The sequence below is a fragment of the Heloderma suspectum genome, chromosome 1 (assembly GCF_057233095.1).
Source record: "Heloderma suspectum isolate Gila_16-S chromosome 1, 16-S_ref, whole genome shotgun sequence".
Lineage (NCBI taxonomy): Eukaryota > Metazoa > Chordata > Lepidosauria > Squamata > Helodermatidae > Heloderma > Heloderma suspectum.
Window position 1 is genome coordinate 261,627,423 of NC_139458.1, and position 26,900 is coordinate 261,654,322.

The following is a 26,900-nucleotide window of genomic DNA, read 5'->3' on the forward strand; positions in this document are numbered from 1 at the left end:
CCCTAAGGAGGGCGCGCCGGGTGCGCGCCTCCTTGGCCGCCTCCGCCGGTATATAGCCGTCGCTGCGGGGAGGGCGGCGGGGCTGTCCGGGACAGGCGATGCAGCGGAGGCGGCTGGAGGTAAGCGGCGGGACGGCGCCAGCGGGCTCCCACGTGGCGAGCAGTCAGTCCCCGTGGAGAGCAGCTGCTGGTTCTCCTCTCCGCCCTCCTCGGCCGCGGGGTGCTGCTCGGGTTTGTTTCCCGCTCAGGCGGTGGGTCGCGCTTTCCCCCTGCTCCTGCCCAGTCCCGCGTCAGTGCCTCTGAACCCCCTCCCGCAATCAATCCGGGGTCAGACCGTCGAGCTCAGCATCGTCCATACACTAGACGCGGACAGACTTCAGGCTTGCGAGATCACTAGAGATCCCCCAACCGGAGCCCGATGCAGAAGTTATATTCTTAGAATTAATCGACAGGTTTAATTCTATCGCCAGAGGCTTGAATCGGGATAAAGGATTTCTATCGCACTACATGTGTTAATTGGCTTACCGAGCGCCACGATGTTTGTGTGATCAGCGACAGTTGCACTATGAACGACCACTGTTAAATAATGTGATTGTCACTTTCAGTATTTTCTGCATTTAGGGTAATGTTCAATGTTAGTCCTGTGTAAAGTAGTCAATACTAGCTTAAGTCCCATTCACTTCATTGGGTCTACTCTGTGTAGGACTAGCATTGGATGTCTTTAATTACCTTCTGACCTCTGTTTACAGTTCTAATCCCACCACTACCAGTACTGCAAATAAACCTGAAACTCTCCATAATACTCCATGCGTCTGATGAAGTGGGCTACAGGCTATGAAAGCTTATGCCAGAATAAATGTGGTTGTCTTTAAGGTGCCACAAGACCCTGTTGCTTTTACTTAGAATTAAAGAATTCTGAGCCCAGGAATTTGTTCTGAGTACCTGAACTGTTCAGAGCTAACAATCCTTCCTCACAAAAACCCTCTCCTGATTACCCCAAGCTTTCTTCATCTCAACAGTATAATTTAGGGTGGGTGGGTCATTTTGTCGCCGCTGTTATTAAAGAATGGGGAGTCAGACAGCCTTGCTGATCTACTGCAGGTCACCCGGGGATCTGCCATTAGATCCAGATCTACCTTCTGACCACTTCTGGTCTACACAGACACTTCTCACCCCAAAGTTTGTGCCGTATCATCGCACGCTAATCTCTGGGTGACCCCACCCACTGAGATATAGACTTGTTTGCACGACAAACCACCGTGGGTTAATTTACCCGTTTTTTGTGTGTGTGCACTGGCTGACATTTTAAAAATGTGCGCCACAGTAGGGGCACCCCATGGGTTGTCGTGTCAAGTGGACCTGGCCAGAGTGGGTTGGTGTGGTTAACAAACAACCCGCAACCCTAAAACAACTAATGGGTTCTTAGTGGTTTGTTATCCACGCCAACAGCCCACCATGGTTGGGTTTGCACGATAGAACAAGCCATGTGTGCTCCTACCACAGCTCGCATTTTTAAAATGTCAGCCAGCATGCAACAAAAAGCCCCGCCCGTAAATTAATCCATGGTGACTCATTGTGTTATGCGAACCAGGTCAGTGAGTGCCTTTTTGGTTGTGGGACCTCGCCTTGGATGCCCTCCTTTGGAAATTCACATCTATATTGTTATCTTGACTACCATCCTTTTTCTTATTTCATGCCTTTTTAGACCTTTGAAGCCATTGTAGATGTGTAGCTCTCTTATCTGTGTGATTAATTATGGTTTTTATTGCCTTTATGCATTATTTTTATGATGAAACTATTCTAGTTGTTAACTGCCCTGAGAGTAAGGGATATACATTTAATAAATACATAATGCAGTAAAATAAAAACACGTGCATGAGCACAAACACACAAGCTTCTCAGCACACGTTTTGCTGTCTGTGATGTATATTTTATTTTCTTATGTATTAAATTTATACATTGCCCAACTGACAAATGCCCTTGGGGTGGTTTACAGTCATAAAACCCCAAAGCAATAAAAGATAACAATCACAACAATAATATAGCCAATAAGAATAGCAACATATTAAGATATTAAAAGCATTAAAAAACCAGCAGTAAAACTGATAAGAACAACAAATTAAAGATTAAATGCCTGCAGGAAGAGGAAGGTCTTAGTCTGGCATCTGAATGTATATAATGACGGTGCCAGGCAGATCTCCCTGGGGAGGGCATTCCACTACAGAGGGGGGCCACTACAGAGAAGGCTCCATCCACCCTACATTGGATACTAGGCAGCCTCCGACTTCAGAAGCTGCTGACTATCAAGATAGGATTGCGCCCTACATCTTGCAACCCTAGTGATATGCATAACAAAATGCCCTCTTCCATCCTGGCAGACATAGGCTGCTCCTGGCTCTGGACTGGTGGTGGTGATTATTTTTAGTATTAATTTATTGAGTGCCTAAGGATTGTACAATAATCTTAAAATAAATCAGTTCCCAGCCTGTGGCATTATAGTGAAGGAGGCTAAACTTTTTTTTTTCTTGAGTTATGCAGGGTCACAAGGGCATGGTTTGAAAATAGTTGATTCATTACAGTTTACCTCCAATACAGTTCTGATCTTGACCTGGCTTTGTCTGAAGCATTTGTTTCCAGCAACACTTACAAAGGGGAGGACCCAGCAGTATGAGACTATTTACTGCATGCTTTGAACTAGGTTGCTGAGATTAGGAATTAGAGGTATTAATGGAGCATGTTGGGTCATAGGATAAAGTTACTGTACTACGGTTTGGTGGGTGCGCTTGTGCAAATGCTTTCCTTTATGGATTTATTCTTGGTTATACTGTTCTTAGCCTGCCTAAAATGATTATTTGATGGAGGGAGCATGCAGACTCACAGCTTTCCTTTGGACCTAAACCCAAGTTTATTTTAAATTCAGACCTACCCATGCATACAGTCATTTGTATAAAGATGTGCACACACTTATGTGTGACAGGGCAGGATGCATAGGTATGACATTGGATGGATCAAAGGGTGTTGTTTGATATTATGTGTGTTCTGGTGGTTCATTGGGATTGGTATGAGTCCCACTTCCATGGAAGATATTGCTGTTTTTCACATTTCTGTTGGGGTGTCAAGGGGGCTGTCTTCACGAGCGATTTAGTGCAAAATTGGAGCAGTTTGAGTTCCTTCATGACAGATGACATCGTCACCAATCCACTGCCAACTAGCTGCTTCCCTCTTGAAAAGCCGCATTTTCTGAAACTCCTTTTACTCTGACTTTTTTTTACTGAAAGTGGCTCCCCGACGGTTTTATCGCAGTGTGCCATGTCCCCCCACCATTAAATCCTGGGGATGCCTCTGTGGCCTGGCAGTGACGTGGTCAAGGGGGTGGGATGCCCCATGCCCTCTTGTTTCCCCAATGGAAGTAGTTTTCCCCATTGAGAAAATCCCCAGGAACATAGCAGAGACCCGTCACATTACCGCAGTAGGGGGAAACTCATTCACCTTAGGTAGTCTGCTTTAAATCTTTAACATATCCCCCCTTCTGTGCACGTTTACTCAGAAGTAAGAAATAAATCTCACTCCCCTGCAGTGAAAGGGTTAAAGGCTAACTTTAGTAACTTGCCCTAAAGCGCTCTTTCGCTTCTCTGGTGCTCTCTCAAATAGCTATTGCTGTGCTGTGCTTCTTTGATGTTCTGTAGTTTCTCTGATGTAAAATCATATCTCCTTTGGTAGGTAAAGTCCCTTCTCTGTTTAATCGCTTTATTGGGTTTATGGGAGCTTCTCATTGTGAGAAGAGGGTGGGGTTGGAAGCAATAGGCAAAAGTGCACATGGGGAGAAATGGGGTGGGAGCGATAACTCTGCAGCAGATTGCTAGGATGTGGCAAACTGGGGTGGGGGCAGCTCTCAGGAGCCTCCAGATCCTATTACTGGAGAACCGGGGATTTTGGTTTCTTCAGGGAAAGCTGCACACATGGGGAAAATTAGTTGCTCTCCATTCATAATAATGTAGTAGCAAGGGGGAGCCTGGACAGGGCTGGGAAACAAGCCTCTCTCATTGGTTGAGCAGCCCCTGCCAGTTTGATGATGTTCAGTTTTACTCCCCCTACCCGACCCAGAAGTATGTTCCTTTCAAGAGCTGAAAACCAGATTTTAAAGGTATGTTACACTCGGCTTATCTTGCCTCGTGTGTCCCTGACGGACCAAAGCCGATTCCATGAAAATCTGTGTAATGCTCCAATGCGCTTCTCATTTCATTGTCATGAAGATCCCCCCAAGGACTGCTATAACTGAAGAGAGGGTCATGATCCAGTGGCTCCGTAATGCAGTTGGATGTAGGGGAGTGTTTTCCTTGCACAATCTGAAATTGCCAAGTCTTGAGCAGTTTCCTCTTGGAAAAGGGAACAAGGCCCCCATGTGCAGGCAAGGCTCTGGATCCTGGCCAAGTAGCTAGGCGGAGTGGACTTCTGCCCAGTAATATTGTACAAGGGGCTCAGCAAATTAATTCTTATCACACTCCCAAGTCTGATATATTGCTGTTATCTACAATGACAAGGGTTTTTTCCTGCATTTGTAGTGAGTAGAGATCAGGTTCTTAAAAGATCCGGGGCACAGGCCCATAACACAAATTTGCATCTCTCTCTTTATAATACATCCGAGTCTAAGTGCACCTCTAATATATGTGTGTGTGTATGTGTGTGTGTGTGTGGTGTGTGCATGTGGTGTGCTTGCATGTGTGTATAGATTACATACATAAGAAGTGTGCACTGACCCCTCACCCCACTTCAACTCAGACCCTGATTCAGCATTTTGGAAAACATCCCGCTTCTGCTCAGGCCGATTTGTAGTCGGACCATTTCAGCTCACCACCAAACTTGAATCAAGGTTTGGAAAAATGAGTCTTTTGGGAAATTTTAAAAAACAACACCTGTAACTTTTTTCTCTTGGTCAGAATTGGATGATAATTTCAGGCATAGTAGCCCCCAAGAAGGGGGTTACATCAGCCCAATGTCAGAAAAATAGGTGCAGGGTTTATATTTTGATTTTCTTTTAAAGGGAACTGCCAATAAAATTTTTATTAATTGGAAGAATTGGATACACATTTCAGGATTCATTGCCTCATCAGAGGAGATCATGTCTCCAAATTTCAGAATGCTAGCCACAAGGATTTTTGTGCAAGGGTGGCCTTGACATTTTGAGGGCTCCAAAAGAGGTCATACTTCTGTCCTTATTTTCCTTGTGGACCATTGTTCTGAAAATTACAGACAGCCGAGAGATGTCCCTAAGTAAGAAACCAGCAAACTTTCAGAAGTGCAACAGTTCATGTGGAAAGGGAGTTCTCCAGTTTGGGGGAGGGAGTGATTTGCTTTCCCTTCACCCCTTCCCCAATAGTTTTTTGGGTAAATTTGTATGAAAATGCATAGGTCATTAGAGGTGTCTCCCAGGCAAGAAACCTGCAAAGTCTCTGAAGGATATACATACATGCAAATTTAGAACGACTAGAATTTATTTACATTTCACCAATATTAGCAGCAGGGGAACATGGGTGGGAAGGTGCTATTGCACTTGTGTTCTACTTGTGGGTTTCCCATGGGCATCTGATTGGCCACTGTGTGAACAGAATGCTGGACTAGATGGACCTTGGTCTGATGCAGCATGGCTCTTCTTATGTTCTTAAATAGAGAGTGCCTCTGAGCATATGCACAATTATTTTCTTTCACCACTAAGCACTTACATTCTCCCCCTACCAATTCTATTCCCCTCCATGCAACCATCCCTCCTCATCCTACCATCCTCCAGCAACTCTTCATAAAAACAAATGTCTTGTTTCATGCAACTCCTCTCTACCTCCTCCTTGCTATGCACAAGCTCTCACTGTATCTTCCTCCCCATAACTTCATTTGTGCAAGACTTCACCAGGATTCAGCCAATGAGTCTGTTTTCAAAACCAGGACTAAGTTATGGGGAAACTCTGAGCATGTACTAATTGCCTTTCCCTCACCACTGAAGCTAGAGTTCATGCTAAAAACACACAAACCCACAAATGACAAAACATGCATAGGACTGAGCTGAAAGGGTAGTCAATTTATTAGGTGGAATTGGGTAGGCAGCGTATTAAGCCTACAATACCACGCTCACAACTCAGGACTTATTTCTGAGTAAACATCCAGAACATCAAAGTGCAAACGTCCCTGCAAGAGTAACTCGTCCTGGAACCCTATGCACACTTCCCTGAAGGTAAGCTTCATTAAACATAATGGGGCTTCTGAGTAGGCATACATAGGATTGTATAAATGAGCAATATTTATCTCCTCCACTTGAAAAACAAACCAAAAACTCCTATTTTTATTAAAGCTTTCAGTTCATAGGAACATAGGAAGCTGCCTTATACTGAGTCAGACCCTGGGTCCATCTAGCCCAGAATTGTTGACACTGACTGGCAGCAGCGGCTCTCCAGGGTTTCAGGCAGGATTCTTTCCTAGCCATTCCTGGAGATGCTGGGGATTGAACCCGGGACCTCCTGCAAGGCAAGCGTGTGCTCTGCCACTGAGCTACAGCCCTTCCTATTGCTGGATAATGGCAACTGACAAACAAAACGGCCCCAGATTTGTTTCTCTGTGACCATGTGAACCCACTCTTCTCAAAGACTTGAGTGAGGAGAAGGAGAAAACCCAGCCCTCTTGTCTGTTTGTATAAAGTCAAATCCAGTTCAGAACATCTCTTGCCCACCGAAGAGAATCCTCTTTAAGAATTCCTCAAGATATGTTCTGGGTGGAATAAAGAGAAAGAAAGAATAGGATAGGGGAGGGAAGAAGAAAAGAAGAATGGTGACTGGAAATGCAGGGGGGGGGTAGAGAGAATTCCCTAAGCCAAGTGGCTCCTTTCAGAGAGGTAGTACTTCAGAGGAATTTAGGAGGCTGTGGAGGGTTTGTAAGGATTTTGTTGTTGTTTATTGGCTCAGTCGCTTCCGACTCTTCGTGACTTCATGGACCAGCCCATGCCAGAGCTTCCTGTCGGCCGTCGCCACCCCCAGCTCCCCCAAGATCGAGTCCATCACCTCCAGAATATCATCCATCCATCTTGCCCTTGGTCGGCCCCTCTTCCTTTGGCCTTCCACTTTCCCTAGCATCAGCATCTTCTCCAGGGTATCCTGTCTTCTCATTATGTGGCCAAAGTACTTCAGTTTTGCCTTTAATATCATTCCCTCAAGTGAGCAGTCTGGCTTTATTTCCTGGAGTATGGACTGGTTTGATCTTCTTGCAGTCCAAGGCACTCTCAGAATTTTCCTCCAGTGCACGTACTTAAATGAACTTTATGAGGTGAGGTGGCTGAGGGCTTTTTCTAGCTTTTTTTAAACTGTAGAACCTGTTTAAAAGCCTCAGCAGTTCCTCGATCATGATGCCACATAGTCCTAACCCTCCTTTTGAAATAATTTGAGTCCTACAGCTATTTAGGAGAAATTAAAGTGGAGGGGGAGAAAGAAGTTTGTGGAGGCTGATTGGATCCTTTGCTGTACTGAAGCTGCTAAACTTCTGCAGAACCCAAAGGTTCCACTTTGGGGCAGTAAAATCAGGTGCTGTGTGAAATACCATGAAGCTCTTTCTTCCCTTCCTTCTCCTTCTTCAAAATTTCATTGCAGGCAAGCTCCCAACAGTGGGCATGTAAGAGCAGAAAAGTAGGGGGAGAGAGGTTTTTTGCACCTCAAAAAAAACCTGAATATGGGTTTTCATGCAAAATGGAAAAAAAAAACAAATCTTGGAATCTGATACAGACTCGAGTTGGAATGAGCTTTGAGGTAGAATGAGGAGAACTTTGGTGAGCTCAAGGTTTGCTGATTCGCACATCCCTAACCTGATCCTTATATTCGCTGTACAAAAAATGCACCACTCTTGGTACCTCATGGGAAACATATTTTCCCACACCGGAGTTATTGTACAGCCTGATCTTATACATGGATCAGAAGGGTTTTTTTTCCTTGCTGCAGTGCCCTTTTGTGCATGCAGTAGGTGAGATCTGCAAACAAAAACTTGAGCTCTTGCTCAGTTGTGGGGTATTTGTCTTGAGCAACGTATTGGAAAAGTAGTGTGGAGTAATGGTTAGAGTGCCGGACCAGGACTTGGGAGACATAGATTCAAATCTGTACTGAGTCATGAATCTCACTAGGTGCTCTTGGTCTCTAACCAGTTTCACCAGGTTGTTGTGAGAATAAATGGAGAGTGCTCTGCCCTGAGCTTCTTGGCAGAACAGTGATGTATACATGGAATGAACATATTGGTTCTAGTACCAATACTTTACATGTTGGCAGTATTCTTCCTCCCCTCTCCCCATATTTGATGCATTTTCTCCACATAAGGGAAACAAATTGTGAGCAAAGGTAGGGGCAGGAAGAGGTGGGGAATATGGCTAAAACAGTGCTTATTTGTTTCTCACACTTATTTGGGGCCATCAGTCTTAATTCCTAAACGTATCTGTCTGAATGCAGGTCCTGTTGATTTCAGTGGAACCTCCAAATGCATGTGCTTAAGTCGGGGTGCTTGGCCCTTTAGCTATAGCTCAGTGATCAATGTGGTCTGGTTTTCTTTCTCCTGAATTTTTGTAAGGTTTATCTCGCATTGTTACCGGCATATTTGGGTGGGGTGGGGGAATCAATCTCCACGCATGATTTATTGGAGCAACTTTTCCTTCAGAAATGAACAAAATGAATGTTACATGTTAATGCAACGTGGTGCTGTGGATATTTTACTTGACATGAGTCTAAAAATTTAACCACATGTCTTACTTTTGCAGATGGTGTCGTTCTTTGGCAATGTTAAATAGAAATGGAAGTATTGTACACTTTATGGGCTGCAGGCATAAGCATTTTTGTTTCCCCCCCCCCCCCCATTTAGAGGTACCCATTGCAACTCCCCACGTGCTACGGAAATCTTCCTGAGTTGAAGCCACTGCAAAGCAAGTGGGAAAGATGAGAACAAATCCTGCCATCCAGGCTGCCATCGACCTCACAGCAGGAGCTGTAGGTGAGGTTCAGGAAATCCTGTTTCTACCAAACCCTTTAGAAACAGATAGCAGAAGCTTTTGAGCCCTTAAAAGATGTCTTTCCCCAGATGCTCAAGGCAGTGCCTAGTGATAGCAAGGCTAGTCCTGGAAAGTACACTTATCGGGAGGTGACACGAAGGGGAGGTAACTGGCTGACCTTGTCATGGATTATGAGCTTCCCATGTTTTGCGTCCCTTCAGTGAAGCTCTGGCTATGGCTAGAAGGCCAATGTGTCAGCATTCTTGACTAATAATTTTCTAACTTTTGCTTTGAATTCACTGAGTGTTAGCTTTCATGCTCACATGAGCATTTCAAAATACATCACAAGTAAAAGTTGAGCAATTAAAGGAAACAAGGGATGAGATACTTTTTTGTTTTCTTCTGTTTCACATTCTTTAGCCAATATAGAGTTGGTACAACACTCAATTGTTCACCTATGATTTGTCTGGGATCAGATATTTCAAGAGTACTGCTGTGCAGATGGCAGCTTCCCCTTTGAAAGGTTATTATGGTGTTAGTTGTTAGCCAGGGTAGGAGCGAGGGCATCTTGCCCTGCTAGGCTTGCAGCAACTGGGGCGCAAACCTAGCAGCATAGTAAACCCTCTCCCACAGGCTGGCTGCTCTATGGAGAGGCTGTGGCTCAGTGGTAGAGCCCTTGCTTTGCAGGCAGAAGGTCCCAGGTTCAATCCCCGGCATCTCCGGGTGGACTGGAAAAGCTCCTGACTGGAAGCCTGGTGGATAGCCATTGCTGCCAGTCAGTGTCGACAATACTGGGCTAGATGGACCAATGACCTGACTCAGGACAAGGCAGCTTCCTGTGTTCCTAACAGCAGGCATCTCCAAACAGGAACACAAACTGTCATCAGTGCAGTGTCAGAATAGGACCAGCAAGACCCAGATTCAAATCACCGCTCAGCCATAAAGCTAATTAGAGAGCAATCCCATGGCCACTCGACACTGTCTAGAGCAGAGCTTTCCAAACTTTTCATGTTGGTGACACACGTTTTAGACATGCATCATTTCGTGACATGGTAATTCAGTTTTACTAGCAAACCGGAGGTTAAACTAACCCGTTATAAGAGGTACAGACACATACATGAATTGTAATAACGAAATGTATGGGGATACAACATATCTCATGAAAACCTTTCATTTATATTTTTAAAAATATATGATTTGTAAGATAACATACATTGTTGTCATTTATGAGTAACAGTATGTAAATATGTGCAAGAAAATGGGAAAAATAAACAAAATTAACTAAAGTATTTACAATCCATATTAGGACACATAGGTCCAGGTAGGAGCTCAGCTGCAAAAACTCATGAAGTACAGAAGCAAAAGTCCAACAAAAATGGTGTAAATATATGTCTCACTACGAGGCTATATTGCTGTAAATATTTGCAATGCCTATGTCCAGAGTCCAGTTCCAGCACTCTCCGGTGGTACGCTGCCGGTGGGTGGTTAATCCACAATTACAGCAGAGTAAAAATAAATGGCAGAAATCAAATCATAAGTGCCACGTGGTGGGTGGCTTGCTGTTTGCCACATTGGGTTTGGGAGGGTGGCCTCCCTTCAGCCAGCAGCAGGTGGGTTGACTGGGTGACAGCCTGCAGCTGTGCTCGCCCGGGTGATTGGGAGCACCCTGATTCTGAGGCTTCTGGCCTCCACCGAGCTCCGTTCTGACTGGCCAAGATGGTGGACAGCCCGCTCGGTGCAGTCCCAGGCGGCACTTCCACCCGCACGCTACTCTGGCCTGGCCGCGCAGGAGCGCGGCACAGAAGTCCGCGAATGGCGTGTTTGAAATCTCACAGGGCTGGTGGCCGCCGCCACTTCTCTGCGCCGGCATCAGCCAAGCTCTGCTCCCAGGGCGGCGCCTCCCCTCCCCTCTCTTCGCCCCGCGCCTCTACCTCGCCGTACTGCTCCAACACCGCCAATCACGTGCGTCCTACGTCAAGACGCCACATGATCCTAAAGCAGCTAATGTTAAAGCAGCTAAGCCTTAGCTGCTTTAGGAAGTTCCGGGGGAGGGGCCAAGGGAAGCACACGCGAGTAAGGGAGCTCCACGGTGCCCTTCCGCACAATTTTCTGCATTTCGCGCGACACACCTATACATTGCCGCCGACACACTAATGTGTCGCGGCACACCGTTCGGAAAGCTCTGCTCTAGTCAGAAAAGCAGGGTGGGCAGCGCACTGAGGAGAGGATCACCTCTGTGCTCCACCCACCCTGCATAGGATAGTTGGCAGCCTCTGACTTCGGAGGCAGTTGACTATCCTGAGAGGATTGAACCCTTAGGCGATGTTGGGCCAGCCTAGCCTATTTTACAAGTTCGTTGTGAAAATAAATTGGAGCAGGAAACTATGTATATATCCTAAGCTCATTGGGAAAAGGACAGAAAAATGTATTTAAAATTCATTACCATTGTTTTAAAGGCAGTATCATTGTTTTCCGATTTGGGGCTGGGCGGTGGTAATTAGCCTAAGTGTCAATCACCCATTGATGATTATATATAAGGCACTGTCAGTGTTAATGTCCTGCTCTAGACTGAGTCCTGGCTCTTTGCAGAGCAAATATAGGGAGGTATACAGTAGAGTAGTCAATTTAGCAAGCAAACGGTCAACCATACAGGTTTCAGTCCAGTGGGGTTCAGGCTAAGGCAGGAGTGGTCAAGGCAGCAGGCAAAGGTCAGAGCACAGGCAGGCAGTCAGGTACATGGGGTCAGGCTAAGACAGGAGTGGTTGAGATAGCAGGCAGAGATCAAAACGCAGTTAGGCAGTCAGATGCATTACACAGTCCAGAAGGAGGGTCAAAGCCCAGTCCAAGACTCAGTAACACACAGCAGCAGAAGCTTTGTTTCCAGCAGCTCTTAAGTGACTGGTGAGAGCTGATATAGCTAGAGCTACTAGAGCCCCACCCAGTGCTCAGCTGCATCCCATTAGAGGCTTGTCAGATGTCCTCCTCCTGAGGAGAGCCCAACTCATGAGTAGTCCTCTTCATTAAGTGAGCATTCCTTCGCCTGGCCACATCCTACCCTGGATCTTAAGGTGCCAGTGTTGTCAGGGGCTAGGTGGTGGCAGCCCACCCTTTCCCTCTGCCTCAGAAGCTGAGCTCTGGGCCTCTCTAGGAGGCAGATTCCAAGGCATCACTCCTGAGAGTCCCAGACCATCTTGGCTAGTGCCAGGGTCTCCTGAGGGGCCAACTGGCTCTGACTGTTCTGGCTCCTCCTCTGAAGACAACTCCAGTGGCAGCATGACACCTAGGACCATGACAGTTAACGCTTTAAAAACAGTTGGAAATTATTTTACAATATTTGACTGGTCAAGTGCCCACCCGATGAAGTAAAGGGTCTGAACTGATTCGCCAATGTAAGCAACTTGCCTTCAGCAATTGTGATGTCTACTTTGCTCTGTGGAAAAGGTATTTAAACCCCTCCTCCTATTAGCAGTTAATATGAGAGAGTCTTGTATCATTGTAGAATGCAATCCTAACCCCCTGACTTTGCTGGGTAAAGGGAGTTAGGATGTGATGGAGCTGGGGAGAGGAATACTTGGCTGCTATGGAGGCCCCCCGCTCTACCTGTCAATTGCTCAGTGGCAGAAGATGACCACCGGTGGTAGCTGCTGTAAGGCCCTAAAATGGGGCGTTCCAGATGGAGCGGGGACGAGCTGGCTTTGGATCTTCTGGATCCAAAGTTATTCCATCCCCCCAAGACAGGTCCGATCTGGACCCATCAGCTATGCCAGCCTTGCTTTCAAGGGTGAGGGGGGTGCATTTAAAATGGAATCATCTTCCAGGTGAGTAGCCTGGCAAAACAGCCCCCCAACCCTTGTATCCTGGCTGGCACAAATCAACAGGGCTTGGAATGCTAATAGTGTAAGTTAGCATCTGTTTCCTGTAGTGTAAGTTCTCAAGGACTGAAGCCTGCTTTGGCAGATGTTATCCTCAGTTAGCAGATGCAGACACACCACACGCACACACGCGGGGGTGGGGATATAGATACTGGAGCCCAAAAGCCATGGAATACACGAGGTCAGCAGGTCTTTGACACTTCTATGTAAAGTTCAGATTTATACAAGATAAGAACAGCAGTCTCATGCTGCTCTTCCTGAGGGGATTTCCCTATTTACAGAGCTGAGCTATGGGCATCTATATACCAGAACCTCTCTGACATTTTTGAGAACGGCTAATGTCCCCGTGTCTTCTCTGAGGGCTGATCACATATGATCTTCTTGGGAAGGGACTGGATATATTTGCCTGTTTTGGAATCCTGTGCAAGGTTCCAAGAGCAGGCTCTACAACAGGAACAGGCAACTTGTGGCCCTCCAACTGTTTTGGCCTACAACTTCCATCAGCCCTAGCCAGCAGAAATGGTGAAGGATGATGGGAGTTGTAGGCTAAAATATCTGGAGGGTCACAAGTTGCCCAAGCCTGCTCTACAAGAAGACAGTACAAGCATAGGAGGCTGAAGAGTCTCACAGAAACCACCTTAGTGCTTCCTTGGCCTGCATTTCCAGGAGAGATGAGAAAGAGCAAGAGCCGTTCATTCATGCTCATTCTCTCTCTCTCTCTCGCACGCACGCACGCACACCCAGGACCTGTCCTTGCCCTGGCCAGCAGCCTCAACACCAAGCAGTCTGTGCCTTGCTTGCTCTGGGAGCGACTATTCTCTCCTAGAGGGGTGGTTGTGTTAGCCTGTTGCAGCAAAAACAACAAAGAGTCTCATGAGTTAGAGATAGAAAGAAAATGAATGGGTAGGATTCGATGGAAGTATGTGGAGCACAGCCTGTTTATTCTGGCTGTCACTAACTTCAAGCATACCATGCGACTTTTTCTCAGTCACAATTTTATCTCTCAAAAGCTCCTTTCATACTGTTTTGTGAAGCTCTTGCAATCACAGAGAGACCTGTAATGCTCACAACTCCTTGTCTTTTCTTTTTGCCTGCAGGGGGCACTGCCTGCGTGGTGACCGGCCAGCCATTTGATACTGCCAAGGTGAAAATGCAGACATTCCCCACCATGTATCGGGGGCTCATTGACTGTTTTGTGAAGACTTACAAGCAAGTGGGGTTTCGGGGTTTCTACAAGGGGACCACCCCAGCACTCGTTGCCAACATTGCTGAAAACGCCGTGCTCTTCATGTGTTATGGCTTTTGTCAAAAAATTGTAAGGAGGATTGCTGGACTAGACACGAAAGCAAAGTTGAGGTGAGTGATGGACTTTCTATTCTTTCAAACCACTCTACAGCCAGAAGATGCTGATGGGATCTGAGCTAACGGTGACTGACCAAGAAAGAGATCTTGGGGTTGTGGTGGACAGCTTGATGAAAATGTCCACTCAGTATGCAGCTGCTGTGAAAAAGGCAAATTCCATGTTAGGCATAATTAGGAAAGGAACTGAAAATAAAACAGCCAAGATCACATTGCCCTTATACAAATCTATGGTGCAACCACACTTGGAATACTGTGCACAGTTCTGGCCACTGCATCTAAAAAAGGACACTGTAGAGCTGAAAAAGTACAGAAAAGGGCAACTAAAATGATCAAGGGGTTGGAGCAATTCCCCTTTGAGGAAAGGTTACAACAGCTGGGACTATTTAGCTTAGAAAAATGGTGAGTAAGGGGAGGCATGATAGAGATATACAAAATTACGCATAGTGTGGAGAAAGTGAATAGGGAGACATTTTTCTTCCTCATAATACTAGAACCCGGGGTCATCCTATGACGCTGATTGGTGGGAGATTTAGGACAGAGAATTGGAAGTACTTCTTCACACAGCACAAAGTTAAACTATGGAATTCACTTCCACAAGAAGTAGTGATGGCCACCAATTTGGATGGTTTTAAAAGGGGATTGGACAAAGTCATGGAGGATAAAGCTATCGACGGCTACTAGTCCTGATGGCTATATGCTACTGGAGACAGTGTGCCTATGTACACCAGTTGCTGGGTAACATGAGTGGGAAGGAGCTATTGCATTCATGTCCTTTTTGTGGGTTTCCACAAGCAGCTGATTAGTCACTTTGTGAATAGGATGCTAGACTAGATGGACCTTTGGTCTGATCCAGCAGGGCTCTTCTTATGTTCTTATGCTAAAAATTAGTGTCAACAGACAAAGCCAGGAGCACAGTTTCTCCATACAATGTGCAATGTGCAATCCTCTTCTGAAGGAATTTCGCTGCTTGACCTGCAAATTTTGTTATTTATGACAATTATTTTGAAATGGATTATCTTGATGCATTTCAATCTGGTTTCAGGCCTGGGTATGGGACGGAGACAGCTTTGGTCACCTTGGTGGATGATCTACGCTGGGAACTGGACAGGGGGAGTGTGTCCCTGTTAGTTCTGCTGGACCTCTCAGCGGCATTCGATATCGTCGAACATGGTATCCTTCTGGGACGCCTCGCTGGGATGGAACTTGGGGGTACTGTTTTACAGTGGCTCCATTCCTTCCTAGAGGGGCAAACTCAGAAGGTGGTGTTGGGAGATGCCTGTTCGAATCCGTGGCCGTTAGCTTGTGGGGTCCCTCAGGGTTCTGTTCTGTCCCCCATGCTATTTAATATCTACATGAAACCTCTGGGAGAGGTTGTCCGGAGTTTTGGAGTTCGGTGCCACCAATATGCTGATGACGCCCAGCTCTACTACTCCTTTCCACCAGATCCCAAGGAAGCTGTTTCTGCCCTTAACCAGTGTTTGGCATCAATAATGGACTGGATGAGTTAGAACAAATTGAAAAGTAATCCAGACAAGACAGAGGTGCTCCTGGTCAGTCGAAAGGCAGATCAGGGAATAGGGATTCAGGCTGTGTTGGATGGGTTGCACTCCCCCTGAAGACTCAGGTTCGCAGTTTGGGGGTGCTCCTGGATTCAGCCCTAAGCCTGGATGCTCAGGTTTTAGCGGTGGCCAGGAGTGCTTTTGCACAGTTAAAACTAGTGTGCCAGCTGTGCCCGTTCTTGGAGATGTCTGATCTGGCCACGGTGACACATGCCTTATTTACATCCTGTTTGGATTACCGCAACGCACTCTACGTGGGGCTGCCTATGAAGAGAGTTCGGAAACTGCAGTTGGTTCAAAGAGCTGCTGCCAGACTGTTGACTGGGGCTGGTTACAGGGAGCATACAACTCCCTGGTTAAAACAGCTTCACTGGCTTCCTGTCTGTTTCCAGGCACAATTCAAAGTGCTGGCTATGACCTATAAAGCCCTATATGGCTCCGGTCCAGGTCATCTGAAAGACCGTAGCTTATGAACCTGCCTGTGTCCTCAGATCTTCCGGGGACGCCCTTCTCTCAGTCCCACCACTGTCACTGGCACGTTTGGTGGGAACCGGGAGAAGGCCTTCTCAGTGGCTGCCCCACGGCTGTGGAACACCCTTCCCAGGGAGGCTAGGATGGCTCTGTCCTTGATGTGTTTCCAGAGACAGGCTAAAACATTCTTGTTCCAGCAGGCCTTTGGGACATAGTTGGAACCTGGGGGTAAGCTGCTAAAATGCTGTTTTAAAATACTGTTTTAATGTTTTAATATAATTTTAATTGTATTGTTTAATTTATATTTTAACTTTTGTATATTTTCATATGTTTTAATTGTATACGTTTTAATTTTTGTAAGCCGCCTTGTGTCCCAGTACTGGGGAAAAGGTGGGGTATAAATAAATATTATAATAATAATAATTTATATCCATAAATAATTATTTATTTATGATAATTATTTGTGTGTGTGTGTGTGTATGCTGCATGTAAGTGCAGCTTACAAGAGTTTAAAAAAACAAACCACTTAGGCTGGAGTAGATAGATTCTTGCCAGCCAAGTCCAAACATTAATCCAAGTAGTTTGCTTTATTAGACTACCAATCAGATTATCAAGACATTACGGCCACCCAGCATTCTGCTACTCATTTCTGAACATTGATTGGAATTTTCTAATCACGAGAGTTTGAAAGAATAGTTGACAAGAATTACTTTTTTCACATGGGTGGAACAGCTGGGGAAAAAGTGGTCTCAAAATCTTCTCCCTTCTTCCTCATTTATGAAGGAAAGGGAACTACTAGAGCTCTGGCATCTGTAACTCGGGGCACGTAAAGTATTGCTTCCGATTGCTTTGCTTGCAAGGCAGACTTCCCCACTCCTTCCTATAGTGAAAAGCCCCGTTATAGCATTGTCCTCTCCTTCTGAGCCTTGGCTTAAGCTCAGTAACAGCCAAGGTGGGAAAACTTCCCTGGGCAAGAACATTCTTCTTTTTCTATCCCATATCCATCCCTGTCCTGAGATGAGACCCAGAATGTTCCCATTGGAGGCCTCTCTAAGTCAGCTGACTGGGTCATGTGGAACTCCTGTAGGTCATCTAACTATCTGCTGACCTGGCCTGTGGGCTTTGACCAATAAATGACTTACCTGCTGAGAGTCACCAGTCAGCTATGCACATGACTGCACCATAGAGTTTTAAAGAAGCATTCATGGTTTGTTTGTTTTTAAGACCATTGCCAATCAAAGATGCTTGCAACAGAAATTGCAGCAAAATCCTAAGACAATATTAACATGAAAATAAAATAAACTGCTTCATCAACAGAAAACCTTAGCAACGCTTAAAACCAAACAGAATGTAGAGCTGCCATATGCAGTATGCAGTCCTTAATTAGAAGAGTTTTGCCTGCTTACCGAAGTGTGAATGGGGAGGGGCTAATAGGCCTCTCCAGAGAAGGAGTTCCACAGCTGGAGTATGAGGTGGGGAAACAGAGAAGACGGTGCGCCAAGTCCTCCTTAGTCTGCCCTGACTTGACCTGAAACATGGATGCAACCTGCAGCAATACTTCCCCTGAAGAGCTTAGGGAAAGATTTATTTATAATTTATTAAATTGCTTAGATGCCTTTTTTAGACAAAGACTCAAAGCATCTTACAACAAGGATTAAAACATACAAAAATTTGAAACCACTAAAACAATTAATAAAATACCAAGACCTGAAGGGGGTTGTACAGGCAAAGGCAATCCTAATGATAGGCTGGGCCCAAGCCATTTGGAGCTTTTGAAGGTAAAAAACCAAGACCTTCGCTTGTGCAAAATTGGAAGTCAGGGCAAGCGTGAGAGAACGGACGTTGTGTCTTTTCTAATACCCACTTCCATCAGGTTTTGCACCAGCCTGAAGCTTCCAAAAAGGCTTTGAGGGAAGCCCCATGTGGAATGTGTTGTAGCAATCTATCTGAAAAACTTACCAAGGTATGTATGAGGGTGTCCAAATCTTTTGTGGCCGAGAAGGGATGCAGCAACAAAAAAAGGATGTAACAGAAAAGGTACCCCAGCTACAGTCCAGGAAAGCACTGTTATCTGGAGACAGTGGCTGAAAAAGTCTGTATCATATCCCTGAATACCCTCCATTACTGATTTAAGTATTGGAGATACCTGAAGATATGTTTCTAGTCCTCATGGATGCAGAAACAAGTGTGAACATATGGGGGTTGGTTTCGGGGGTCAGTTAATAGATTTAGGGCACAATCCCATTGAGACAGTCAGCAACTCCAAAGTTGGAGGCTGCTAAGTATCCAGTTCAGGGTGGCCGCCCTGCATTTTTGGCTGGACAGCCAATTTTGGCTATCTAGCTGGGGCCTAGGGGAGGGGGAGGGAAGGAGTCTACATGGTGCATAGGAAGCTTCATAAGGTGGCTTCCGCGGTCTCCTCACCACCCCTGGGACTGCCCCCTTTCCCCAGTCTCCATGCTCCATTTCCCAGTGTGGAGACATAGCCAGTGCCAGAGAGAACTGCGCCGGCTATGAGAGGGCGGCGGAGGGGGTGGGGAGCATGGTTTTGGGGAACCACGTTCAGAGCCCTGGCTCCAACTTCGGTTCCCAGAAACTGAAAAATCCTATGGCCCTCTAGACAGTGTCTAGTGGCCACAGGATTGCTCCCTTACTAAAGCTCCTTAATCTATCTTGTTTCCATCTCACAGTTTCTAGGAGTTTACATGAGTTTAGGTTTTACTTACGATTTGTAACATGGGGAATTTTGCAGTCACCAGATTATTCACCCAGTTTATGAAAACAGCTGATGATGTAGCAAAAGGTACACTGCTTTGGTCCTCTGGCTCATAGTTTTGAACACGGGTCTCCATGCCGAAAAAGCTGACTGCCCCTGGAATGAAGCATGTTGGCCCTAAATGGCTCTGTTCTCATGTATGTGTTTAATAGGGAAAGGAAGATAAAGGGAGGGGGATATATTGATGGCTTCTAGACATTTTAAACCCTTGCCAAAAGAAGAGAAACCACTGTTCCTTGTGCCCGCTGAAGACAGCAGAAGACTGTGAACTAAGGTGGCCTTTTAAAACCATTGTAATTGGAAGGGGATTTCAATCCTGTGGAACTAGTTGCTTGAATAGTCTGCCTTCAAAACTTTGCTAGAAAAGTTTGAACAGGACAGGCATCTACCAATGATACCTTAGTTCAGCCTTCTCCAACCTGACACCCACCAGATGTGTTGGATTACAACTCCCACCATGGTGGCTGGGGGATGCTGGGAGTTGTGGTCCAGCATATCTAGAAGGCTCCAGGTCAGGGAAGGACGCTTTAGTTAAACAGCAGGGAGTTGGGCCTACTTGATCCGTTAGATCTCCTCCTGCTCTGATTCTGCACTGGAAGCCTGACGTCTTGATCCTTTGTACTAACAGCAATGCCCCCCTGCTTCCAGGTCTGATTCCACCCCGTTGCTCTCTGCTGTTCCTCTGCTATCACTTTACAGAGTTACCTGCAGGGAAAACTGGAGATCTGCCTGGCCCCGAGTGTGCTGCAAATCAAGGCGCCTGGCTCTCGTGTACCAGATACCATTTGTCTTTCTTGCAGTGACCTTCAAAATGCTGCAGCCGGCTCCTTCGCTTCAGCCTTTGCCACGTTGGTCCTGTGCCCCACGGAGCTGGTGAAGTGCCGCCTGCAGACCATGCATGAAATGCAATTATCTGGGAAGATAGTGCAAGGGCACAAGTAAGTGAGGTGTGCCTTCGCAGAAATGCCACCGTTTAAAAGCTCACTTTCAGGACACCTAGTGTGGCTTGCATTATGCAAACTGTACTAGTCCAAACTCCAAAAAACCCAGTACGTCTTCCTCTTATCATTATCATTATTAATCATTATTATATTTGTATATCTCTTTGAATGTTCAAAATATTTCACATGCTTTATCTTTACAACAACTCTGTAAGGAAGTGAAGCATTATTATCCCCATACAGCAGATGGGAGGACTGAGGCTAGCCTAAGGTCACCTAGTGAGTTCTTGGCAAAATTTGAACCAGGGACATTCTGATTCATAGCTCAGTCTCTTACCGTGCAATTGCGTACATGTCTACTCAGAAGCAAGCCCTACTGCGGTCAGTGGGACTTATTCCCAGGTAAGTGTGTATGGAATAGAAGCCTTAGCCATGACACTGGGCTTTTAGAGACGGTGTAATGTCTCCTGCTTCTAGGGATGGCACCACTCTGTTGCCGTAAGCTGCTACTCCTTTTGAGCCCCCTCCAAAGCTTCTTCTTGTCCCTTCTCCCTCATACACCCAGCCGTGCTTCCATTTTGGCCCACTTCATCCCAGTCTAGACTCTATGCCGTCTGTCTGTCTCCTCCCTCCTAGGAGCACTTTTTGCTTAAGATGGGACGATACAGACCGCTTTCCCCTCTGGGTTTGCGGTAGACGTGATGGCTAAATGTTGCTAGAGTGGAGGTTGGGATGTTATGTGGGATGGACAGGGATGGAGTTGAATGCTTGGGATGGAGTTGAAACATCACCCTTCAGGGAAGGGAGATAAAAGGCAGTTTGGATTACTGCATCCTCCATCTCTTTGGGAATGAGGTATGTTGGCTGAAGCCCTGAGGGGGAGCTGGAGGCAAAAGGTTGGTAGGCCCTTGACTCCAGTGTCCCCAAGCTCATATTTGGCTTTCTCCTGCACTGACAAATGGTTGTGAAGTTCCTGTATGGGAATGGAACTTAAGTGCGTCTTCACTGACCAGCCATCAGAGGTGTATATGGGGTTGTTGCCCAACCTACAGGGGCGACTGGCCAGTCCAGGAGCTGGCAAGGTCCTGTGACATGCTTGGACAGCTCCACATGTATGTCTCCACATGTATACACACTGTTGGAGACCACAGCATATAGCAGCCTCCCATGCTAGCTGGGGATGATGGGAGTTGCAGTCCCACATGCCTGAAGGGCCCCGGGTTGGGGAGAGCTGATATAGTGATCCCATCAAACACATGACTGGTGGCAAGGCCATCCCCCCTGAGAGCATCTGTTCAAGGATCCCCGTTGATCCATTCTGACTATGGTAATAACAAAGGCCCACTGATTTCCTCCCTGCAAAGGAACACTGATATCCTTGGTATAACCAGTGATGAGATCTCTGCATACCTAAAGTGTACCAAAATGCTTATTAACCTGGACTTGATTCTTGAGGGACATACGCCTTAGTTTTAATTTTCTGTGTGTATTGTGTTCTCTGATGATATTCTAGGGCAGGGGTGAGGCATTCCTAAGTGTGGTTCTTCCACACTTCAGTTAGACAGTCTTAGAGAAATGGTACTGCTCTTCCCCTGTTTGTCAATACATGTCATTTAAATGTCATGTCATTCCTTTCCTAGTACAGTTTGGTCAGTAGTCAAAGGCGTCTTGCAAAAGGATGGTCCCTTTGGATTCTACCGTGGTCTGTCCAGCACTTTGCTACGGGAAATTCCAGGCTATTTTTTGTTCTTTGGAGGCTATGAACTGAGTCGGACGTTCTTTTCATTTGGGAGACCGAAAGAGGAATTAGGTATGTTTTGGCTTGTTAACAATGCAGAGTTCATCCTTGACCTTTAAATAAGTAGAACCAGTTCTGAAATAGCAACCTGCTCTAGAGGATTGGCAGCATCTGGAACGAAACACTTGCTATCCCTCTGTAAAGGATGCATGTTAATGAAGTGCATCGACTTTGTTCTGCAAATCAGCCAGTCCATGTTGCTGGATCCATCCCAATGTCTTTACGAAACTGAATTGCTGGAGCACATTCCTTCCAAACAACAAATGCAGGTGGCCTCATTGCTTAGCAGTTTGGAAATAAAACGGGGCCACCCAAAAATAGACTTGTCATTTCTGCATACACAAGGGACTGTTCTAATATGCAGAAGAATATTAGTAAGTTGGGAAAGGGGGAAACTGCTTTGACCCCACCCACCCTGATAGAAGCCATGAAGCACAGGTCAGGCTAGGAACTACAGAATATGGAGGGTGGCAGTTGGAGAGGGAGGGGAAGAGAGAGCCAGAGGGGAAACAGGGCAGGGGAGGGGGAGGAATTGGCCTGCTGGATCCTGTAATGCAGGGGTGGCCAGCTTGTGCCCTCCAGGTGTTGTTGTACTGCAACTCCCATCACCCCTCAGCATTGGCCATGCAGGCTAGGGCTGATGTGAGTTGCAGTCCAATGACATCTGGAGGGCCACAAGTTGCCCACCCCTGCTGTAATGGTTCTAGTATCCAAAAAGGGAGGGGTTAGGGCCAGCTGCTGTGCATTGTGAAGTAAAATCCTCCTAATCCCACATGATAGGGAGAGATTTCAGTAGAGGTGGGTGGGTTGTTGTTGTTTATTCCGTCAGTCGCTTCCGACTCTTCGTGACTTCATGGACCAGCCCACGCCAGAGCTTCCTGTCGGCCGTCGCCACCCCCAGCTCCCCCAAGGTCGAGTCCGTCACCTCCAGAATATCATCCATCCATCTTGCCCTTGGTCGGCCCCTCTTCCTTTGGCCTTCCACTTTCCCTAGCATCAGCATCTTCTCCAGGGTATCCTGTCTTCTCATTATGTGGCCAAAGTACTTCAGTTTTGCCTTTAATATCATTCCCTCAAGCGAACAGTCTGGCTTTATTTCCTGGAGTATGGACTGGTTTGATCTTCTTGCAGTCCAAGGCACTCTCAGAATTTTCCTCCAGCACCACAGTTCAAAAGCATCTATCTTCCTTCGCTCAGCCTTCCTTATGGTCCAGCTCTTGCAGCCATAGGTTACTACGGGGAATGCCATTGCTTTAACTATGCGGATCTTTGTTGTCAGTGTGATGTCTCTGCCCTTCACTATTTTATCAATATTTGTCATTGCTGTCCTCCCAAGAAGTAAACGTCTTCTGATTTCCTGGCTGCAGTCAGCGTCTGCAGTAATCTTTGTGCCTAGAAAGACAAAGTCTGTCACCGCCTCCACATTTTCTCCCTCTATTTGCCAGTTAGCAATCAAGCTGGTTGCCATAATCTTGGTTTTTTTGAGGTTTAACTGCAACCCAGCTTTTGCACTTTCTTCTTTCACCTTCGTCAGAAGGTTCCTCAGCTCCTCCTCGCTTTCAGCCATCAAAGTGGTATCATCTGCATATCTGAGATGGTTAATGTTTCTTCCAGTGATTTTAACTCCAGCCTTGGCTTCATCAAGCCCAGCATGTCGCATGATGTGTTGTGCATACAGGTTGAATAGGTAGGGTGAGAGTATACAACCCTGCCGTACTCCTTTCCCAATCTTAAACCAGTCCGTTGTTCTGTGGTCTGTTCTTACCATTGCTACTTGGTCATTATACAGATTCCTCAGGAGGCAGACAAGATGACTTGGTATCCCCATACCACCAAGAACTTGCCACAATTTGTTATGATCCACACAGTCAAAGGCTTTAGAATAGTCAATAAAACAGAAATAGATGTTTTTCTGAAACTCCCTGGCTTTCTCCATTATCCAGCGGATATTGGCAATTTGGTCTCTAGTTCCTCTGCCTTTTCTAAACCCAGCTTGTACATCTGGCCATTCTCGTTCCATGAATTGCTGTAGTCTACCTTGCAAGAACTTGAGCATTGCCTTACTGGCATGTGAAATAAGCGCCACTGTTCGATAGTTTGAACATTCTTTGGTGCTTCCCTTTTTTGGTTTGGGGATATAAGTTGATTTTTTCCAATCTGTTGGCCATTCTTGTGTTTTCCAAATTTGCTGGCATATGGCATGCATCACCTTGACAGCATCATCTTGCAAGATTTTAAACAGTTCAGCTGGGATACCGTCATCTCCTGCTGCCTTGTTATTAGCAATGCTTCTTAAGGCCCATTCAACCTCACTCTTCAGGATGTCTGGCTCTAGCTCACTGACCACACCGTCAAATCTATCCCCGATATTTGGGTGGTGGGTGGGAGAAGAGCAAAAAAGGGGGGGCATCCTTCCTGCTCTCCAGACACCCCCACCCCACCCGAGCAAGGCATAGGGCTGGTAGTCAGGCCCTTTAGTGTTTTATAAGGTGTGTGCAGGGGGTGGCAAAGGGAGATGGTGCTTCTCTTTTCCTTTGTCCTAAAAGATCCAGATCAGCCTGGCAAGACCCCTGTTTCAGGTGGGCTCAGACTTCTGTGGCTGGGGAGATGCCCCATTCTGTTGCCGATCCTCACTTCTCTCCTGTACCACCCAGCTTGGTGGCCTCCATCCTAGCAGCAGCACTGGGGAATGGGGGCCCCCATGTAAAACGTGGTGGGTGTTGTACATTCCACACCCCAGCTCTGCACACAAATAAGGGTAACACAGAGAGAAACCCTGCTAAAATAAATGGCTATACATGGGCAAAGTCCTCCCATATGAACAGAACATTTAGAAATGGTTAGAACCGTGGACAGTGATCCAAACTGGGGAAGAGGAAGTTGGCCCCAGTTTCCCCTCTGCACTCCCTCCACCCATCCACAAAGTGGAAGAGGGAACCTGCAGTACCCAATGATCACTCTGGCATAGAAAGGGGCTCCTTAAGAGTCCTTGTCAGATAGTTCTCCCTCCTCCTCCTCCTCTTCCTCTGGAAAATGGTGGTGATCAGGGGTCAACAGCCTTCAGTGTGCCCCACAGCTCACCAAGGCAGTGTGCTTGAAAACTGTACATGCACCACTTAAACTGGTTCAGGGCCTACCCTATTAGGCGGAGCACCAGCAGATTGGGGGGGGGGCACCATTTGATGGTGATTTTACCACATGGGGGTGGGGAGACTCACTTGGATTTTCTGCTTTGAGTACCATGATATCTTAGGCCACCACTGCTTGGTTGTGTAGGTCCTGTTGCGTTGATGTTCAGCGGCGGCTTTGGCGGCATCTGTTTGTGGATTGCTGTGTATCCAGTGGACTGCATCAAATCTAGAATCCAAGTTCTTTCCATGGCAGGGAAACAGGCTGGCTTCATGGGAACGTTTGCAAGTGTGTTCCAGAATGAAGGTCAGAACACGGAACAAACAACTGGGCTCCTGGGAGAGGGGATGTCTCGGAATCTGTCTCACCAGGCCTAGCACTAGTCTCCTACATTGTAGCCCTCATATCTGCAATGGGGGAAAAATAACTTGGCCGGGTGCAGGCAGTTTCTCCAGACAGCACCTACATCTGGCTTGAGCTCCTGCCGGGATAATCATCACCCCACTTACAACAAAAATAATAATTGATCACCCAGTCACCCTCAGGAACTAAGGGAGTGGAGCCAGAACCACTCATTGGTCTGTCTCATTAGAAGCATTGGTCCAGTTCATGTCCCAAGTAGTACAGGTAGCCTGGCAGTTGTATCTCACTGCCTAGCTGGCTAAAAGCTCTAGCAGTCTTTTTATGGCCTTTCATGTTAGGAACATAGGAAGCTGTCTTATACTGTATGCAAGTCAAACCATTGGTCCATCTGGCCCAATATTGGCAACACTGACTGGCAGCGTCTCTCAGCGTCAGCGAATTCTTCCAGCCCTACTTGGCAATGCCGGGGATTGACCTTCTGCATGCAAAGCAGGTGCTATACCACTGAGCTATGGTCCCTCCCAATATTGCTGTGCCAGTTTTGTTCACTGTACTCAGGGTGGTGTTAGAAAAAGGAGCTGGGTCAGAACAGGAGATAGAAAGGATGACTGAAGCCATAGGACCATTAAAAGCCCACTGCAGGGATGATGTTTGTGTTGTGGGGGTTGGGAAGAATGGAATAGGAAGATAAGGAGAAGACACAGAGCTAGGGTGTAAGGACTTCCGGGGGAGGCCTGCAGTCAGTAGAAGATTGGGGCTTTTCTTTTGCTATGTTGAAACCTATGTCAATGCTTAGGCTGTGAGATATGCCTACTAGCTAAACATTTCTGTAGCCAGTTAGTATTAACCACAAGTTGCCCACTCCTGCTTTAAAGAGGTCAGGCAGGTGTGAAGGATGGTTATTCTATCCATACACATCTATAGGTAAGCCTGAGAGAGTATGATTGGCCCACAGGCAGCCAGTGAGGCAAAGGTGGAGATGTGAACTCCAATGGCACTGACTCCTTGGAGACCTCCAGGACTGCTTGACAGATCCATTGCCTTTTACAAGTACTTCTTTCCATTCTCCATCACTCACATCACCACACAACATCTGGTCATTATCCATGTGATGATAAATCTGGAGGGCAAGGACAGGTAATGACAAATTCTTGCTGTTATCCAAGAATGGAACCCCTCTTTCCCCATCACAGTGTCCAGGGCTGAGCATTCCAGAAATATCTGAGCAGCTCTAGTTAGAACTGGATATTATATAGAAACATTCGTTCTTCCGCTTTAGAGGAGTGCCATCTGAGCTTTAGGGAAGAGCTCCAAGAAATGGCTTAACACTTGACTTGTGTTTACAGGTGTGTTTGCCTTATATTCTGGACTGAAACCTACTATGATCCGAGCTTTCCCAGCCAATGGTGCATTGTTCCTTGCCTATGAGTACAGCCGGAAACTGATGATGAACCAGTTTGATACATAGAAATCTTGTTATTGTAGACTGAAGTCATTAGATACATTTAAGCATCATCCCAGTAACTGCCTGGATGCAACAGTTGTAAAACTCCTCTTAAAGCAAATTTAAAGGGCTGTTTCGTTCTGAAGTATCAAGTTGATTTCAATAAACATGTGTTTTCTAAACTT

At 46.4% G+C, this 26,900-nt stretch overlaps 1 protein-coding gene across 2 annotated transcripts; it reads left to right on the forward strand.

Moving 5' to 3' along the window:
• SLC25A15 (solute carrier family 25 member 15) lies at positions 1-26,900 on the forward strand. 2 transcript variants are annotated; one of them, XM_084826321.1, is made up of 7 exons: positions 1-119; positions 8,874-9,002; positions 13,970-14,228; positions 19,841-19,978; positions 21,622-21,791; positions 25,056-25,214; positions 26,618-26,900. In XM_084826321.1, exons 2-7 carry the CDS (start codon positions 8,948-8,950, stop codon positions 26,737-26,739), a joined length of 903 nt encoding a protein of 300 aa, XP_084682447.1. In that variant the 5' UTR covers positions 1-119; positions 8,874-8,947; the 3' UTR covers positions 26,740-26,900. The 2 variants fall into 2 exon arrangements, with proteins under 2 accessions (XP_084682447.1, XP_084682457.1); XM_084826331.1 differs by lacking the exon at positions 19,841-19,978 and having other exon boundaries at positions 26,618-26,895.